This window comes from Gossypium hirsutum, chromosome D11, assembly GCF_007990345.1.
Source record: "Gossypium hirsutum isolate 1008001.06 chromosome D11, Gossypium_hirsutum_v2.1, whole genome shotgun sequence".
In the NCBI taxonomy this organism is placed as follows: Eukaryota; Viridiplantae; Streptophyta; class Magnoliopsida; order Malvales; family Malvaceae; genus Gossypium; species Gossypium hirsutum.
Window position 1 is genome coordinate 3,599,180 of NC_053447.1, and position 18,108 is coordinate 3,617,287.

Below are 18,108 nucleotides of genomic sequence, written 5' to 3' on the forward strand. Positions count from 1 at the left end.
TTCGAAAGAGAAAAGAACTCAAAAAAAGAAAAAATCCACAGAAAGAGAAAACACAAAGAGTTTGACTGAATGCTCTCAAAAATTCAGCCTCGTCCCATAATAATAGAGTCTGATTAACCCACTGGCTAAATATATTTTTTTTAATTAATCAAGCATCACAGCTTAAATAAACTTCTTAACGTAAAATGATTTTAAATTGTAACATGCATAACACCTGAATGTTTATAAAATTGGATAATTAACATTTAAAGTTTATTCCATTTAAGGAAAAGTTAGAATATGACGAGAAAAAAAATGAGGCAAGTGTGGACCCATAGTTGTTCATTTTATTCTTTAATTTTGTGGTAAGAAGTATAATCTCCGCTTATGAAAATGGTGGCTACATTTCATAATCAATCGTTTACGTTTTCAAAGCTTTAACTATCATAAAATTTATATTTTTAAAGATGTGGATTAAGTTACTTTTTGATATTATAAGTGGCATTTTAGTGATAAGAATTAATGTAAAAATATTGTATTTTACGTTGTTATTTAAAAATAAAAAAAAACCCTTCAACATCTTAAACCTTTTTAATTAAGTGTGATGATCATCTATGAAATCATCATTTATAAAAGAAATCAATTTAAATTCTTACAAAGATATATTAATTTACATATAAAAATGTTATATTACACTTAGGACACTCAAAATTTGATATTTTATTAATTACATACGATGTTAAATCTGATTGTATTGAGTGCAATATTGACAATCATATTCTTATTGATTGATATTACGTAGTAAGATAAAATGAGAAGAAAATGATAATTTAAGTATACTTAAAAAAATTTAAATACTTGAGTGAAAAAAATGTACAATTTCAGGGCGAATTTTGCATTTAAACCTTAATAAATAGTAAAAAAGAGCGTCAATCATTATCACTTTTTCTTTGTTCGATCTCTTCTATCCTTCTTAAAACATCAGTCATCTTAGGCCGCTTCTCCGGTGCGGCGGCGGTACATTCCAGAGCCAGATTTGTAAGCTTCAACATTTCATCGTGTGCTTCTTTCGTTCCTAAAATCTCTACGTCCAATATATCCGTCGACCAATCATTGTTGACCACAGCTTTAACCCACTCCGACAGGTCTTCAGCTTTTTCTTCATCCCCCCACGAAATCTCGTCTCCCGGGATCCTGCCTGTTATGATCTCCAGTAACATAATACCAAAGCAATACACGTCGGCCTTGTTCGTTAATTTCTTTCCTTCACAGAATTCTGGTGATCTGCTAATGGCTAGCTTTTCTAAGGATCTTCGAGATGATAGCAACGGGTAGTAATCATAATCTGTGATCTTGGAATGGTAGTTTTGGGTTTGGCGAAGGACCAGAACGTTTGAAGACTTGAGATTGGCGTGAGGAACTTTGTGATTAGGTAAGGACTGGTGCAGGAAATTCATGCCCATTGCTATATCTTTGATTATAGACAGTCTTATACCCCAATTTAGTGGTATTCTTGCCGAACCTCTATTTTCTGCATGCCATATACCAATGTAAGTTTTAATTGCAGCATGCATTTAAACTATCCCTCAAATTTTAAATTAGTATTTAAACTTCAAATTATTTTGATTAAACCCTCAAAGTATTAATATTACATCAATAACATTTCTTTCGTAAAACTATCCATCAATTTAAGCATTAAATTTCAATTTAGATTTATGAAGTAACAAATTGGATCTTACAAGTTGAAAAAAAGTAGACAACATCAATAAAATTTATGAGATATTTTTTCTTCAATAAGTCAAATTCGAACAGTTTATATAATACAATTTGGTTCACATGTTTTAAATATGTTTCCTTACATTAACGGTTGAATTAATGGAGAAACCTAATCAATATGATAGTAAAACTATGATGATTCAATTAAAACCTTTTAAAGTTTAGAGAGTAATTTAAAGGTTAAAATATGACATTAGTCTTTGTACTTTTACAAAATTTGAGATTCAATCCCTATAATTTAAAATTAAAAATCCCAACCATCTTACTTTTTCAATTTGAAAATCGTAGTCCAAACATTATCATTTTTGATAATCTTTGTCGACATTCGTCAATATGTTTATTTTTTGTTAGTCACAGACAAAAACAGCGTCATATGAATACATCTTAATTAATATGTCAAGTTGATAAATATTAACGAAATTAATGATTGGACCAAGAATTTTTAATTAAAAAATAAAAAAAGCTTAATTTTTAAAAATTTAAATATATGGAATAAATCTGAAATTTTATGAAAGATTAAATGCATCTTAACCTAGTTTAAAATATGGGTCTTGAGAATGAATGGTGAAATTAATTTAAAATTTTGAAGAAAACAATAAAGAGGAAAATGGAGGGGAAGAAAGAACTAAACTGACCGTGTAATAACTCGAATAAGTTGGCAGAAGGTACAAATTCGTAGATTATGAGCTTCTCCTGATTGGAATTGTAGAAAGAAATGATCTGTACCAGGTTTTCATGCCTAAGCTTCCCTAACAACTGCATCTGCTGAATAAATTCCTTGTTGCTTAACCCCTTAATGTCTTTAACTCTCTTCACGCTAACGACAAGTCCTGATTCCAACGATGCTTTATACGTAGTGCTTAATTTCCCTTTGCCCAGAACTTCAGCCGATGCCCTTAGCAAATCATCCAAGTCAAAAGCTGGTATACTCTTCTCAAAAAATTCTAATTCAGCTGTTCTTTCTGGATCCAATGCCCTTTGAGAAGCATTCATTTTCTTAGTTTCCAACTCTATAGCAGTTTCTCCTAGTTCTACATTAAAATAAAGAATTGCTAAGACAGGGGAGCCAGTACGTAGCAACATAAAATTCAAAGAAATTATAATTGAAATCTACATGGTACTTGTTCATACCTGAGTTTTTGGCTGTTTCTTTTCTATGCCTTCTCTTATAATACCATAAGAAGACGAAAATAACTACGCAAGGAACCAGGACAGAGACAGCGATAATGAAAACCAAATCCCGTGTTTCAAAACTACTCTTTTTACCGCTGTGCGATGGCGATGGTGATGGGGCAGGCGGAACTGGGCATTGCTTCTTTATAGGATTGCCGCAAAGACCTGAGTTATGTAAAAAAGAGCTTTCCGGGAACCCTCGAAGCACATCGGTCTGAGGAATCGGGCCTTCGAGACTATTATACGAGACGTTGAAGGCGATCAAGCTTTGCTGATCGAAAGGCGGAATCTTTCCTTGTAAATAATTCTCTTGCAATTCTATCTCCTTCAGGCTCTGCAGTTGAACGTAATCGAAAGGGATTGAACCCGTAAACAGATTACGCGAAAGGAAAACATATTCCAAACCTACGAGGTTGCCCAGATTCGGAAGTGGTCCGGAAATCGAATTGTTTCTCATGCTTAGTTTAGTCAAGAGAGTCAAGTTGTTTAAAAACGCCGGCGGAAGAGATCCCATTAGCCGAATCCCATCAAGGACGAGATGTACGACGTGGCCATTCGAACAAGCAATGCCACCCCATCTGCTTTGGTTGTTCATGCAAGGAGGCCCCGTCCAGTTCGAGTACAAGTTGGAAGAACCAACGGAGTCCCTCAATTGCCACAATGCTGCTTGTTCGTTCGGGTAGTACTGGCCTATAATTGGTATTAACGCAAGGACACTGCTCCACGTCGTAATACACGAAAGCAGGGATACAAGTTTTAGAGCTAAATTCATGGCCGTAGTTCTTCGTAATTACCGTTCAAGTCATTGGAATTTTGGCTTGTCGTTGATCCGAAGACGATGCAATGCTTCCCCAAAGGAATGAAAATTGGATAGCATAATGAAGTCATACCTTTCTTGAGTAAATCACGAAATATTGTTGTTGGTTGACGAAGATTGCAAAGCTAGATTGTAAAGATTCGTGTCTTTTTGGGCAGAAACCCGGAGACAACAAGGAGTTCTTAGCGATTTAATACCATATGACAGCTTTGACTTAATTTTCCCATGGACTTTAGCTAATGCTCATGGAATTACATTGTTCAATTTTTAAAAAAATTTACATGGAATATATTTCAACTGCCATGACATTATGTACAGGATTTGAAAGCGATTTTTGTATATTAACAAATAAATAATTTATTCGTGTTGTTACTTATCGTGGGAAGCAAAGGATAACAAAGGGAGGCTGCAACAACTTTCAATTATTGGCCTAAATGCCTAACCACAACTTAAAAGTAAAATATACAGATCAATCAATACATCACCAGTTTTATATATTACAAAAATAAAAGTCAAACTCTTGGGCTTCATTTTTTAACCCCAAAAGAATGACTATGGCTTTTCGCAACCATATTGAAATATAATTGATGTGATCTCACTATCCATTTCCCGAACATGCAGTGTAATAGCCCGATTTTAGGCTTAGTCGGAACAGTGGTTTCGGGACCACAAATCCGACGAAAAAAAATGTAATGGCTTGAATTTTCAGAGGTGTCGGAACGGTGATTCGAGATCACTAAATTCGACAAATGGGTAGAAAATATTATTAATTTAGTAAGTATAAGTTAAATATGAAGTTAGGAAAATTTTTGAAATAGTGAATAGTGCACTAGAAATAAATATTAAAATAATTAGAATCGAAATGAGGTATCAAGACCTCGGGGATTTTAAACTGAGCCATAAATATTTTTATAAATATTTATGGAGTGTTAAAAAGTTAGTATTAAAGTTTCGTTAAGAAATTTTAAAGTTCCGATAATTAATTGAACAAAAAGGACTAAATTGTAACAAATGCAAAATTTTGGGAAATGATTAAATAGCTTAAATGATAAAAGGAAGAGGGCTTAAAAGGCAAATAGACCCAAGGTCTATTTGGGCTGGACGGCAGAGGCATGAAAGTAAGGAGAATTAAGGGCAAAATTGGAAAATTGCAAATTTTGCTTAATAAAGTTAGGACCCAAGTGGAATTATCCAGATTTCTCTTCATTTTTCTGAATTCTCATCAGCTAAAACACCATGGAAGGGCTTCTTCAAGCTGGTTCTTCATATTTTTATTACAAGTAAGTTCAATTCTTGACTATTTCTTGAAATTTTTGTATTTTTATGACTTTTACAACTAGGCCCACTTGTTAAATCCATTAGTTTTTGATTTTATGAAAGAAGTTGAAAGTTGATATGAATATGTGCTGGAAGTATATGATGATTTAGCATGAAATTAGAGCTTTAAATTGTTCATATGCTGATTTTATTGAAAGAATTGAATAGAAAGTGAATGTTTGGGACCTAATAGTAAAAGAGTTTGAAGATAGAGTTATATGTGGAAATTCTGAATTTCAATAGTTGTGTAACAACTTATAATGTCTAGTAAAGTACTAATTGAGAAAATTAGATTAATTGAGGGGTTAATTGAGAAAGGACCGAATTGTATAAACTGTGAAATTTGGGGCAAAATGGAAATCAACATTTTGCACTAAAGCAGTTTTGGACAGCAGCAGTAGTGTAACTTTGAAAAATCACCAAAAATTGTAGAGATTGAATTAGAGGATGAATAAAATATGAAACTAAAGCTTATTGAGTCTAGTTTCTTATAAAAGAAATGATGTGAGCAATGGAATTGTAAATCATGAGATATAATAGATTTTGTGAGACAAGGTCAGAATGAATTCGGGTTCCCCTGTTCTGACTTTGGAAAATCATTAAAAATTGTACAAAAATGATTATGAGTTATAGTTTATATGGTTAGAATCCTTAATGAGTCTATTTTTATAAGAAACAAGCTAAAACATCATCCGAATTCTGTACAATGAGATAATTAATTTTTAGTGAAGAGTGGTCGGAACTGTCAGACAGCAAAACAGGGGAAACTTTAAAGAATAAACTGTACTATTTGGCTGAACCAAAAATTATGAAAATTTTATGGTATGAAGATATGTGAGTCTAGTTTCAGGAAAAATTAACGAATCTTAATTTGGATCTCTGTAGCTCCAGATAAAAATAATTTAGTGACTCTGACTCGGATAAACAGCTTTGAATATACATGTTAGTGAATATTGAAATTATGGTTAATGTTGTTTAAGTGTGTTATACACATTAAGGATGTGGAATGGAGAGGAGGAGGAGGAAAATTGGGAAATATATGAATGATTCGTGTATAAATGGTCATATGTTTGATTATAACTCATAAACGATGAAATATGAATGATGCTTATTTTTGTGCATTATTGGTCATGGTTTAAGCTCATGTGTGAAAATAAAGTTTCATAGTATGTGTGTATGGTATATTCAGTATATGATTTGGCATGAAATAATACCATGAATGGTTTATGAATTAACACATGTTGGTAAGCCTGATATATGAATAAATGATCAAATTGAGCGGAACGCCGGATTTGAGTACTTCTGATCAAGTGACAAAGTGATAAGTGGTAGCTTTAGCTACACTTATCTGATCAAGTGACAAGTGGAAAGTGATAAGTAATAGCTTCGGCTATACTTATCTGATCAAGTGACAAAGTGATAAGTGATAGCTTCGGCTACACTTATCTGATCAAGTGACAAGTGAAAAGTGATAAGTGATAGCTTCGGCTACACTTATCTGATCAAGTGACAAGTGAAAAGTGATAAGTGATAGCTTTAGCTACACTTATCTGATCAAGAGACAAAGTGATAAGTGGCTACACTTATCTGATCAAGAGACAAAGTGATAAGTGGCTACACTTATCTGATCAAGAAACAAAGTGATAGGTGGCTACACTTATCTGATCAGGGACAAGTGATAAGTGATCATACGTAAGACCATAGTTATACTATGGCAAAGTGAAAGTGAAGTACTCAATTTTCCGTGACCGTTCCCTAATTTGATTAAGGATGGTAAGTGACAAATGGGCCCAAAAGAATTAAAGTAAATGGATAAGTGGTAGTGTATTTATATCAGGACGATGTTGTTATTCAAACTAAAGTGATATTTTCATTGCTAAATTGAGAATTTCATAAATGTGTTATTGAATGGTGTAATCAATAAACATTGAGTTAAATGGTAAATACGTATTAGTTTTGAATTTGATGTCATTGAATTGTACGTGAATTAAATGGAAATTTCTAGTGATATGATTTAAATTATGAGCATGAGAAAATTGCGAATTGAATGAAATGGAAATGAAGCATTAAATTGCATGAGTATGTATCGGGTCTCGCAGGCCCTAATTATTATGATTATAATATTTTGAGGATATATTGTGAAAAGTTATAGAAACATGTTAATTATTTTGAAAGTTTTAATTTTGATGAAATTTTATAACTCGGTTAAATACGTTTACAAGTGTATGTGTTTTGGTAATGCCTCGTACCCTATTCCGGTGTTGGATACGGGTAAGGGGTGTTACATGCAGAGTCTGGATTCTCCAAAAAGGTGCCATCGCAATTCAGCTTTGTCCAACCAAACTAGAGGAGCCCAGTGAAGCGTAATGGCATAAAACTCAAGCAGCGTAAATGCGGTACTATTCAAATTGTTTCAAGGTTTATTTTGTCATCTAGTGAAAAAACAAATGGAGAAAAGACAAGACAGGTTGCGGTACTATTCAAATTGGCAGTGTGATATTATACACAGGAAAAATCCCTCGACCAGCTCATAATTATTTTAAGTTTTTTTAATTTTACAAATTTTCACAAATTTGATATATATCAACCTTACTTGTAAAATTTTTAAAATCTATTGACACTTGTATTTCCCTTAACTAAATGATAGTTTATTTTTATTGAAACGAAGCGGAAATTTAATTTAAGCCAAAATAAAAGTCTTATGAAGTCATGATTTATATGTGTTATATTGAATTATATCATTGGTCAATCAGATATTAATTCATGAAATTATTAAAAATATTTTCATATGCGAATTAAATTATATTTTTGTAAAAGTGTTTTTGTCTCTTTTTTAATATAATAAATCAATAAAATTTGAACTCTAGTGGATTTTGAACTCGGAACATCATGCAATACAAATTATTAATTTGACTACCGTAACCAAAGTAATTAATTAGTTTTTTACGTAATTTTTTAATAAATATATTTGTCACATTATTTTTTATTTACGTCATATAGCATACCATTAATTTAATTATATTTAAGCTCTTGAGTTGGTGTCACGACTTAATCGAATATTAATTCAGTTGAGAAATAGTTAAGCCGCCAATTTTTTTTCAAATTTAATTTAAAAGAATAATCATCCGTGATGAGATTTGAACTTAACGAGTCTTGATTCATGAACAACAAAACCCTAATTTTACCATTTAAATCGAATACAGTTAATTTTGATATTTTTATGAATATATTTTTTCCACCCAAAAAGCTATAATTTTGAGTTAGTCATTCTTTGCACAATTGCACTAACATCACTTCAAAATGTTACGAATAAAAAAATAATTGAAGTGTTAAAAGTGCTTCTTGTACAGGAGACCAAATTGCAAGAGGTTTTTATATTTTAAATGCCCATTAAGTAATTGCAGATTGATCGATTATGGCTAGGTCGTGGAAATGGCTTTGCAGTTCAATTTGGCATGTGATTTAGATTTATTTGGTTTGAGAAAATCTTGCATGTGCTAGAAACAAGCTTAAGGTTAAAATATACTATTAAGTCCAATACTTTTAGTAAATTAGAATTCTGTCCATATATTTTTATTTACAAGTTTTTAATGTCTCTACTTTTTAGATTTCAGATTCAATCGTTTAACACGTTAACTTTTTTTACTAAATTTATTAGTGTTACATTTTGAAATTAAAAGAAATACTCGTTTGGTAATCACATAACTGAAAAAATTGACATTGTAATTAACCTGAATCTAAGAAAATAATTTTTGACAATTTCAACAATTAGACTTACATTTTTAAATCTAAATGTAAAGGGTCTAAATTTCTTGAAATAAAAATACATCGATTAAATTTTAAATTTACGAAGAGCACAAGCATATTTAAACAAAAAATTAACAAGATCTATTAACTCTTCGGATGAATATTTAAAATATTTAACAAGATAAAATATCAGATGTTGATATTCTTCAATGTCTTTTTTTATTTATTTACTTCTTGTTCGTTTATATATTAACAATACCAGGGGCGAAGTCAGGAAATTTTTTCGGGAGGGTCGAAATGAAATTTTAATTTTTAATAGTCTATATCTTTATAAGTTTTAAAGGATTAAATTAAATTTTCATAATTTTAGGGAGGTCAAAGTGTAATTTTACCTTTACTAATTTAAAATTTTAAAATTTTCTAAAGGGTCAAAACAATAATTTTCCATTTTAGAGGAGATCGGGGTCCTGCCAGCCCCCCTGGATTCGCCTCTGAACAATACTGTCTTCAAAGTTTAAACTTGAATCTTCCCATCGAAAGTGTAATGTGATTTGTCATTACACCCAACCACTTGCTGGTATTTAATGTTTTTTTTTTAATATTATCAAGTTAGGGGAAAATTGCAAAGAGCATTTAAAATGGGTGCTTTCTTTTCTTTTATTTTCTTTTTCCTTCTAGGTATGGTCTTAGTCTTAATTATACCAATACATTGTTCTTAGGCCATATAGGAATAGTCAATTCAAAGGCATAAGAGAATAATTGTCTACAAATAAAAATACCAAACCAAAGATTTATAATACACACTGACAGATGCATTCTAATATTTTGTGGTTTGGAGAATTCTGCTTTGCAAATCATAATTAAACAACATTGAGAGGGATTGAAGAAAAGGGAAATTAAGCAGCCTGTGAACCACACACATAATGAGATTTATTGTGGTCCAAAAGGTTAAAGTTAGGAGATTTATGTGAGATTTGCTATGAATTAATCTTTTAAGACTTTGTCCCAAAAATCTTGTGTTTCAACTAAAAAATAAAATCCAAGATTTAAATTATAATAATAAACGTGTTTTTGGCCGCGTTTATATTTAATACAATTGTGAATATAATGAGTATTATCTTGAATTAAAAATATCGGTAACAAATAAAATTGAAATGTCAAAATAACAATTATTATATTACATTGCAACTAAACTTGATCATCGGTTGAGTCGATTTTAGGTCGGATTATTACAAAATTTTAGGCCTATTTTTTAGGTCCAGGCTTGTCTCAGCCCGAAAAATAGACTTAAAATTTTGCTCAAGCTTAGTCCAGATAAAAAAAATGCTAAATCCGAGCCTGGCTCGACCCACTTGTATTAATTTTTTTATATAAAAACAAATTTAAAAAATGTAATATAACAAATACACAAAAAAATATTAAAATAAATGTTTCCCAACAAATTGAAAATGCATTTAAAAAAAATCTTTATATTTAAATAACACTGAGATAGTTGCAACTTAACAAGGAAATACCTTTAAAATAGTAGTAATATAATAGTAAAATGGCAACAAAACAACATCAAAATGACAACAAACATCAGTGACAAAAAATTTAGGCAAGTTCGGGTTGGGCTCGAGCCAAAAAATCTTATCCGATGCCCAACTCATTTAGAAAACAAGTATTATTTTTTGTCCAAATCTATTTTTCGAACCTATATTTTTATCCAAACACTCTTACTTTTCGAGTGGGCCTTCAAACTTCAATAGATAATCAAGCTCGTGATCATGTCTAATTGTAACTGCTTTTAATCAAGCCCATGATCATGTTTAATTGTAACTGTTTTTTTTTTTAAAATTTTATCATCAAATTTCAGGGACATAAAAGAAATCTGGTAGGTTGAATAACCCCACAATTTCATATGACAAATGATGAATTGTTTTCGTTTCCGATTTCACCAACCAAGCATGAAAACTCACACGGTCTCTCTTTAAGTATAAAACATAATCATATTTGTTTGATCTCATGGAGTCGTTTTGTGCTTGAAAAGTACACACAATAAAGTCATGCATGGTCAACTCAAGCTGAAAATTATCATTAAAATCATTAATTTTCAACTATTTAGTATATGTAGATAAATAGTTGAAATTTAAATATTCCAAAGAAATTAATTTGATAATATAATATATTTTATACATATTGGAAATTAATAAAGGAATACCCGATTACTTATTTTTTTTTATACAATTATGATCATTTGTATATCAAAATAATAGTTCTTTTTAAATAAAGATGATACAATTACAAATTATTTATTAATATTTTATATGTATTCTAAATTTCCAATTCAATTTTACTTTTTTTTAATTTATAAATAATTTTTATATGATTATAAGCATAAGTTATTTGAAAAATTGAAATGAAAAAAAGAAAAAACAAACGTAGGTTAAGTAGTAATGATGTTTGAACAAAATATAACTTCCTCATGCATCCACACGACACAACTTGATTCCTTTGACAATGTAGTAAAAATTAACATGCAAAATCAAGAAAATATTTTTTTTATCATAGCGTGCGCTCCAATTAAAAGTAGATCTAGCTTATCATAAAAGAAAATGTAATTATATACAATATTAATATAATATGAGAAATTATTAAAATATAAATACAATCATAATATATGATTATATTAAAATTTGTTATAAAAACCATTAATGTATGAAATAGCTTAGTCTGTGATATAAAAGATTATTTTCTAATCTACTTGCCTATTATAAAAATAAAATTATCAAATCTAGGAAAAGAATGTGCCTTTAGTAGGTCACGCCTGCAAGAAAAAAAGCCTTTGCTTTAGGCAAATTGGATCCTTCTTTTTCCGAAAAATTTTACAGGCGAGTTCCATTTTCCCTCAGTCGTAATCACGCCGCTCATGCATGTTTTTTTTCAATTTTTTTATATCCAGATTTCCATGAAATAATTATAATATATAATTAAATTAAATAATAAATAGTAGAATTGGAGATTTATACGTGGCAACTCTCAATTGGAAGACTCGAATTTAGATATACAAATATAATAATAATTTTTAAATTACACATTTAATTAAAATGTAAATTTATTATTTTAATGTAATATATATTTTATTATAAAGAAGACGTTTGAGGGTCCTTTCACACGCACGCACATAAATTTTCACGCCTAGATTTTCAGGTTGGATGGCAGATCCATATGAAATGGCCCATGGTCCACCGCGGCGTCACACTCTCTCGATCACTGGAGCGTGCCTGTTTGCTCTTCTATACTTGTCTCAATTATTGTTGCCTTCCAAAGGAGCAAACTTTTGTATTGGGTTTGTATATTTTGCACTATTTCTATTTTCTACAATACTAATCAAATTTATATTATAAAGAATTATAAAATAAATAAAAAAACCTATTTACTTCAAACAAAAGTAATATTTTTATCGTTTGAATTAAAAATCAAACAAATTTAAATAATAATTAAACCTGGATGACCAAATTAAGATAAACATTTGTATGGATGAGATTTGGCTAAAGCAAGTTGAGATAAGTAAATATTCTAAGGAGCTTTTTATTTTAAACATCTTATCGACTGATTGTTGATGGTTATAAAATACAATATCTTTGTTTAGGATATGGGTGAACTTACATTAAACTACATTAACATTCTTTCATTCACCCACATTTCGCCTCTCCCTCTTTAACCTACCCTTGGGATCAAGGTCGAATTTAAGAAGGCCTCCTAAATGTTGTAGCATTTAAGTTTTAAAAGTTTTTTTTGTTTTATTTTGATCTTATAATCAATGTTTAAAAATAAAATAAATTTATATTTCACCCTTCTAAAGTTGTTTTTAATTTGATTCTTTTTATGAAACTTATTAATTTAGTATCTAAATATTAATTTGATAATATAATTAATGCTTAAATATTTACAATACTTAATATAAATAAAGCATTTTTTTGAAATATTAATTTTAGTAATCAAAATTATCTCGAACTCAATACTATAAATATCATAACTTCTTATCAATATTTTTTACTTCGCTTTTTTTTTGTAAAATATTACTATTAGGGTTTGTTAAACCTAAATCTAAATAATTTAAATTTATAAAAAAATTGTATTTAAAATATAATGATCAGAATAGCAAAATAGTCAGCACCATACTGAAAAGAAAGAAAAAGAAAAGATCAATGTTGAATTTGAATTGACTCATTAAATGTTATTTTTTTATAAAAAACTGCTTGAATAAATAAATTAACATTTATATATCTTTGCCACGTTGCTGAAAAAAATGTAGTCCACGTATCCATTCATAACCGTCCATTCCAACATGAGTTAGTTGGATGAACTCGGTTGACGTGGCAATGTTATAGCCTCTATGGAACAGTGATGTTTGACAATGGTGTAATGGACTGAAACGTAATTTAATAATTTTTAATATATTGGCAGCTTTAGTAATAACGTATCGCTTAAAAGTTAAAAAAACTTTAAAGTAGAGAGGTTAGGAGAAAGTATAGCCTGTGGGCATGCGGCTTTCACCTTTGTCCCTTTAGACAACCAGTCACAGCTCACTAAATCATTGCATAATAGGGCCAACGCCTCAATTAAAATGACCAAAGTCACTGCTTTATTCCCACTTTAATTGACTCACCAATACCTTCGATTTATTAATATTTAAGTCCCTCCCTATGATATTAAGTTTGGTGGGTGGATGTGGTTCTCTATAAAGATACCGAATAGCATATTTCTCCTTCTCAGCCAAATACCTCCTCCCTCTTCCTTCCTTTGAACACACACACACACACACAAAAAATGGGGAACTGCCAAGCTACTGATGCAGCCACTCTGGTTCTTCAACACCCGTGTGGGAAAGTCGAGAGGTTTTATTGGCCGATGAGTGCTCGTGAGGTTATGAAAACGAACCCTGGTCATTATGTTGCTCTGCTTATCTCTACCACCTTATATCATTCACATCCAAATAACAACGATAAAGCTCCACAAGGAACCGGCAGCAAGACCAACGTCAACCCTGTTCGTTTAACCAGGATTAAGCTTCTCCGCCCCACTGATACTCTTCTTCTTGGCCATGTTTACAGGCTCATCACCACTCAAGGTATCCATTTTTTTTGGTATTGGTAATAAAGGGTAATGTTTTTATTTGAGATTGTGATCTGATTTTGAGTTGTTGGGGTTCTTAGAGGTTATGAAGGGATTGTATGCAAAGAAACATGCAAAGATGAAGAAAAGCCAACAAGAATCAGACCCAAATGAGAAAGCTGATCAGAGATCTGAACCAGATAAACAAAATAAGGTGAATTTCCCTAAAAACACCTATATTATATCTTATCTTTAATTTGGATCCCTGTTATATATGCTTAAAATATTGAAACATCTGCAGGTGAGCAAACATGACAGGCAGAGAGCAAGGTCAACAACATCAAGTAACACCGGTTCTAGATCAAAGACATGGCAGCCTTCATTACAAAGCATCTCTGAGGCAGCAAGCTAAAAGGATGATTGATATTTCGGCACATCAATGACTGCATAAGAGACCCAAGCCTTTTTTTTAACCTGTAAAAAACCAAATACAGTTTCTCTCACTTAGGATCGCAGGTATACGCTAGCAAATCATAAAAAAAAAAAAAAAACCCCACTACTTTCTTCATGCCGCAGATCTGAGCTATGCATAATTGTACATCCAAAAAAAAAAAAACCAGAGTTATGTGATCCAGCACTATTATGTAATCGAATGTTAGTGTTTTTTTCTCAATACAACTCTTGAAGTTTTTTATATATCAGTACCATCAATGTACTGTAATTAAAATATATATTAGTTGGTTACTTGCCTAAATAAAATTAATATATCCGTACAAATTTAATCTAAATATCAAATTAATTTATACACTTCAACCTTGATGGTGAGTTGTAAGGTGTTTGTTCATTTGACATTATAGAAATCAGATATTTGTTTTATCTTATCTTAAATTAAATGAAATACAGAAAGAAGGCAGTTCCAGGAAGGGAGAAAGCAAATGAATTGAGAGAATATGAATATAAGAAGGCAAAGGGAGTGAGAGGTAGGTATATATCAATAATAATTGTTGTTTTGTGCAAGTAGGCCACACATCATATCAATTCTCCTGTATACTATAAATAAATAAACCCACTCTATATATATTTGAAAAACCAATAGGCTACTAAAATACAAAGGAATCGAGGCTGCAATAATTGCCTTGTTGGACCATAGCTTTTCCTCTGTTTTTTTTTTTAAATTTTATTTTCTCTCTTATATGGTCCCTAAAGTCCATAAGGAGTTAAAGGGTGAAATAGATTATTAAAAGTGCATATCCCAGGTGATAATGTCCCTCCTTTAATAGCTTAATAATTCCTAGTTTGAAATTTAAATTATGTAGATATTATTTTTTATACCATAATTCAGATTATTTTGATCATTAAAAATAAAGAAATAGCACATTAAAAGAAGAGGAATCTTTTTTCTAATTTTGATTTGATTGCCGCATTATCGATTCCTTTTGGCCTTTGATTAATAAGGTAATTATAAAACTCACAGTGAGACAACTGCAAACAACTTAAAATGTGTCTGGACCTTCTGCGTAAAGCATGAAAAAAAGTAGTGTATTTTGGCTTATTTTCTGATTTTAAAATTTCCATTTTTTCACAATGCTAAACGTTAAAAATGGCCTACTGGCTTTATTTGACAACTAATAATAAAATTAGGGTTAATAACCCTTTAGCCTACCCATAAGCTGAAGCCAAAAAAATTGTTTTAGGGACACAAATAAATAATAATTTTTTTAAGGATTTAAAGTGTATATTTTTCATTTTGTTCTAGGACAATGTCATTATCTGTCCATGTCTACACCCCTGGAATTAAATTAATTGCATCACTCGAGTTCAAAGAAGATGAATGAAAATAATTTTTTTACAATATGAAAGTTGACTTATATATTAAAAGACACTTTTATTTTTCATATTTGGATAAACTGCACTAATAGCTACTAATTATTAGTAAAAAAAAATTTTTGTCATCTAACTATGAAAAACTATAAAATAGTCACTCAATTATTCAATTTTATCTTTTTTAGTTACAAGCGGACTAATGTAAAAATTGAAACAGCCGAAAATCCAAGATAGCTAGGTGACTAAAAAAACAAAATTGAATAATTAAGTGATCATTTTATAACTTTTCATAGTTGGGTGATAAAAGAAATACCAATAGTTGAATTTACCCTTATAGAAAGTTTTTGCACTGTATTTTCTCATGATACTTTTTAAACCCTAAACTTTTTTTTTTTACAAAAGAACAATAATGAAGCAAGCTTTAATTAAGTTAATATTAATCACTTTCAAATTTATTTTTAGGTACATTTAAATTTTATTGTTGTCTAGTGTGATGATTCACAGAAAATACCAACACTTGCAAGTATTGAAAGTTGAAGCACACATACAGGATGCCATTTTATTTTCAGTGGGTGCAGTGTCGGTTTTTGCCGTGTAAACAATTAAAGTAAATGCTTTTGCATGATACAAACTTTGTCTCCATTAGTATTAAATACGAAGAATTTGAACAAAAGAAAAATACAAAGAGATAAGATGGGTTGGAGAGCACATATACTACTAAATTTTCACTGAGGTCGTGAGCTAGCTTTGGTGTACAGAGAGGGAGGTGTCATAAAATCCTGTCACAATATGACCCTAGTAATTTAATGCATTGAGAATAACAGCTTTTAAAAGAGGGTCAGGGCAAGACCAACGCCAATGCCAATGAATGAATGAATGGTTCCTATTATTAGGCTGACTCACAGATATCCCTTTTCTTTAATGCAGGAGACTTTTCGCATGTAACTCTAAAATTTTGTGAATTTTCAATATAGAATTAAGGTGTTACTGTTACTGTGCAATTTTGTTGATGAGTGAAGAGGATATGATCACACGTTGACTGAGGGACTATTGTCTTTTCAACTTGCATTTTGCGTACACTGAAAGTATGAAGCAATGGATACCTAACCTGCCAAATGATTCCTTAGAGCAGCTAAAAAGACTTTAAAAGTGTGTCAAAGAATCAGCTATTCTTTACCATAGATAAGACTTATCAGTAGTTGACTTCAGGGTATGGACAATCATCACATGTTCTTTTGATATACATATATATATTAACTATTAGAATCAAGAGCTATGATATATCATTCTCTCTTTTTTTCTAAAGATATTTAAAATATGGATATTAGTAAATGTGTGTAATTGAGAAAAATGTGGAAAGAACGGCTTATAACACCAAAAGTCTTGGCATGCATTCAGAATTGGCCCCTTCATTTAAAGCGGATTAACGAGTCTCCAACTCTTATTCTTAGACCGTAGACTTGGAAGCATTTGATATTGAACAACAGCATTAGCCTAGCTGCTTTCTTTGAAAATAATGAACCACATCGAGATGGGAAATTAGATGTAAAAATATCATAGGCATCTCTTAGTATCACTGAAATGTAATTGATAAAATAATCAAGTTACCAATCCTGATACATAAGGACAACTTTTATTGATAAAAATAGATGTAAATTTTAATATAATAATCAATGTAATCTTTGATTCAATACACAGTTTTTTTAATAAAAAATATAAAAATCAATAGACAATTTTTTTAATTAAAAAACAAAATACAATTCGACCCATACTAACTTTAAACAAAACTAGATTTTTTCTTATTCATTATAAGCATATTTTCTGTTACTAAATTTTTTTAAGAGTTCAAATTCTTTACACCGACAATAACTCATCAACTGGTATTAAATATTTTTTAATATACCTCATAAATACGATGAATGGCATAATTTCTCTTTGTAATACTTTGGGGAGTGACAATTATAAACTACCTATCGATTGCACCGAGATTTGTGGAGACATATATTAGACCATAGAGCAAAGCATCAAGTAGTTGGTACTTCTTAACTGTTGAGTATCAACTATATTTTATATCTACACCTTCCACCAATTTCAATACAATAAAATTAGAATAGAATACATTCACTTTCATGTTCACATACATAACAACGAATCCCTAATAAAATAAAATAGTGATTCTTTTGGTTGCAATTTGGTCACAACCACCAACATAATCCTGTGGAAATTTAAATTAATGTAATCTCTATTAGGTACATAGATTATCTATGTTATCAGAATCGAAGCAAGGTACGGCAAGATTTAGAATAAACCCCAAACTGCCTGCCTCGGGTGACACTTTGGTTAAAATTGGCCCACGCAATGAGCCAGCAAAACAAAAC

At 30.6% G+C, this 18,108-nt stretch overlaps 2 protein-coding genes and 1 long non-coding RNA gene across 3 annotated transcripts; 2 read left to right on the forward strand and 1 right to left on the reverse strand.

Annotated features, from left to right (window-relative positions):
* Positions 1–681: 681 nt before the first annotated feature.
* LOC107937466 (probable leucine-rich repeat receptor-like protein kinase At1g68400) lies at positions 682–3,984 on the reverse strand. Its single transcript, XM_016870351.2, has 3 exons — positions 2,887–3,984; positions 2,391–2,786; positions 682–1,510 (listed from the first exon to the last, which is right to left on the reverse strand). The coding sequence occupies exons 1-3, from the start codon at positions 3,698–3,700 to the stop codon at positions 909–911; spliced, it is 1,812 nt and encodes a 603-aa protein (XP_016725840.1). The 5' UTR covers positions 3,701–3,984; the 3' UTR covers positions 682–908.
* Positions 3,985–4,938: 954 nt separating this feature from the next.
* On the forward strand, positions 4,939–7,725 carry LOC107937467 (uncharacterized). Its single transcript, XR_001694683.2, has 2 exons — positions 4,939–5,025; positions 7,354–7,725. It is a non-coding gene; the product is annotated as an uncharacterized lncRNA (long non-coding RNA).
* Positions 7,726–13,281: 5,556 nt separating this feature from the next.
* Positions 13,282–14,579, forward strand: LOC107912042 (uncharacterized). The gene is made up of 3 exons (XM_016840082.2): positions 13,282–13,922; positions 14,008–14,120; positions 14,208–14,579. Exons 1-3 carry the CDS (start codon positions 13,622–13,624, stop codon positions 14,316–14,318), a joined length of 525 nt encoding a protein of 174 aa, XP_016695571.1. The 5' UTR covers positions 13,282–13,621; the 3' UTR covers positions 14,319–14,579.
* The last annotated feature ends 3,529 nt before the right edge of the window (positions 14,580–18,108 follow it).

What these genes read in the sequence shown, in the direction of transcription:
- LOC107937466 (XM_016870351.2), bottom strand. Translation starts at nt 3,700, where the DNA reads ATGAATTTAGCTCTAAAACTTGTATCCCTGCTTTCGTGTATTACGACG. An exon ending in AGAAACAGCCAAAAACTCAG is followed by an intron (nt 2,787 to 2,886) that starts GTATGAACAAGT and finishes ATTTTAATGTAG; the next exon opens with AACTAGGAGAAACTGCTATA. An exon ending in CTTATTCGAGTTATTACACG is followed by an intron (nt 1,511 to 2,390) that starts GTCAGTTTAGTT and finishes TATGGCATGCAG; the next exon opens with AAAATAGAGGTTCGGCAAGA.
- LOC107912042 (XM_016840082.2), top strand. Translation starts at nt 13,622, where the DNA reads ATGGGGAACTGCCAAGCTACTGATGCAGCCACTCTGGTTCTTCAACAC. An exon ending in CAGGCTCATCACCACTCAAG is followed by an intron (nt 13,923 to 14,007) that starts GTATCCATTTTT and finishes TGGGGTTCTTAG; the next exon opens with AGGTTATGAAGGGATTGTAT. An exon ending in AACCAGATAAACAAAATAAG is followed by an intron (nt 14,121 to 14,207) that starts GTGAATTTCCCT and finishes AAACATCTGCAG; the next exon opens with GTGAGCAAACATGACAGGCA.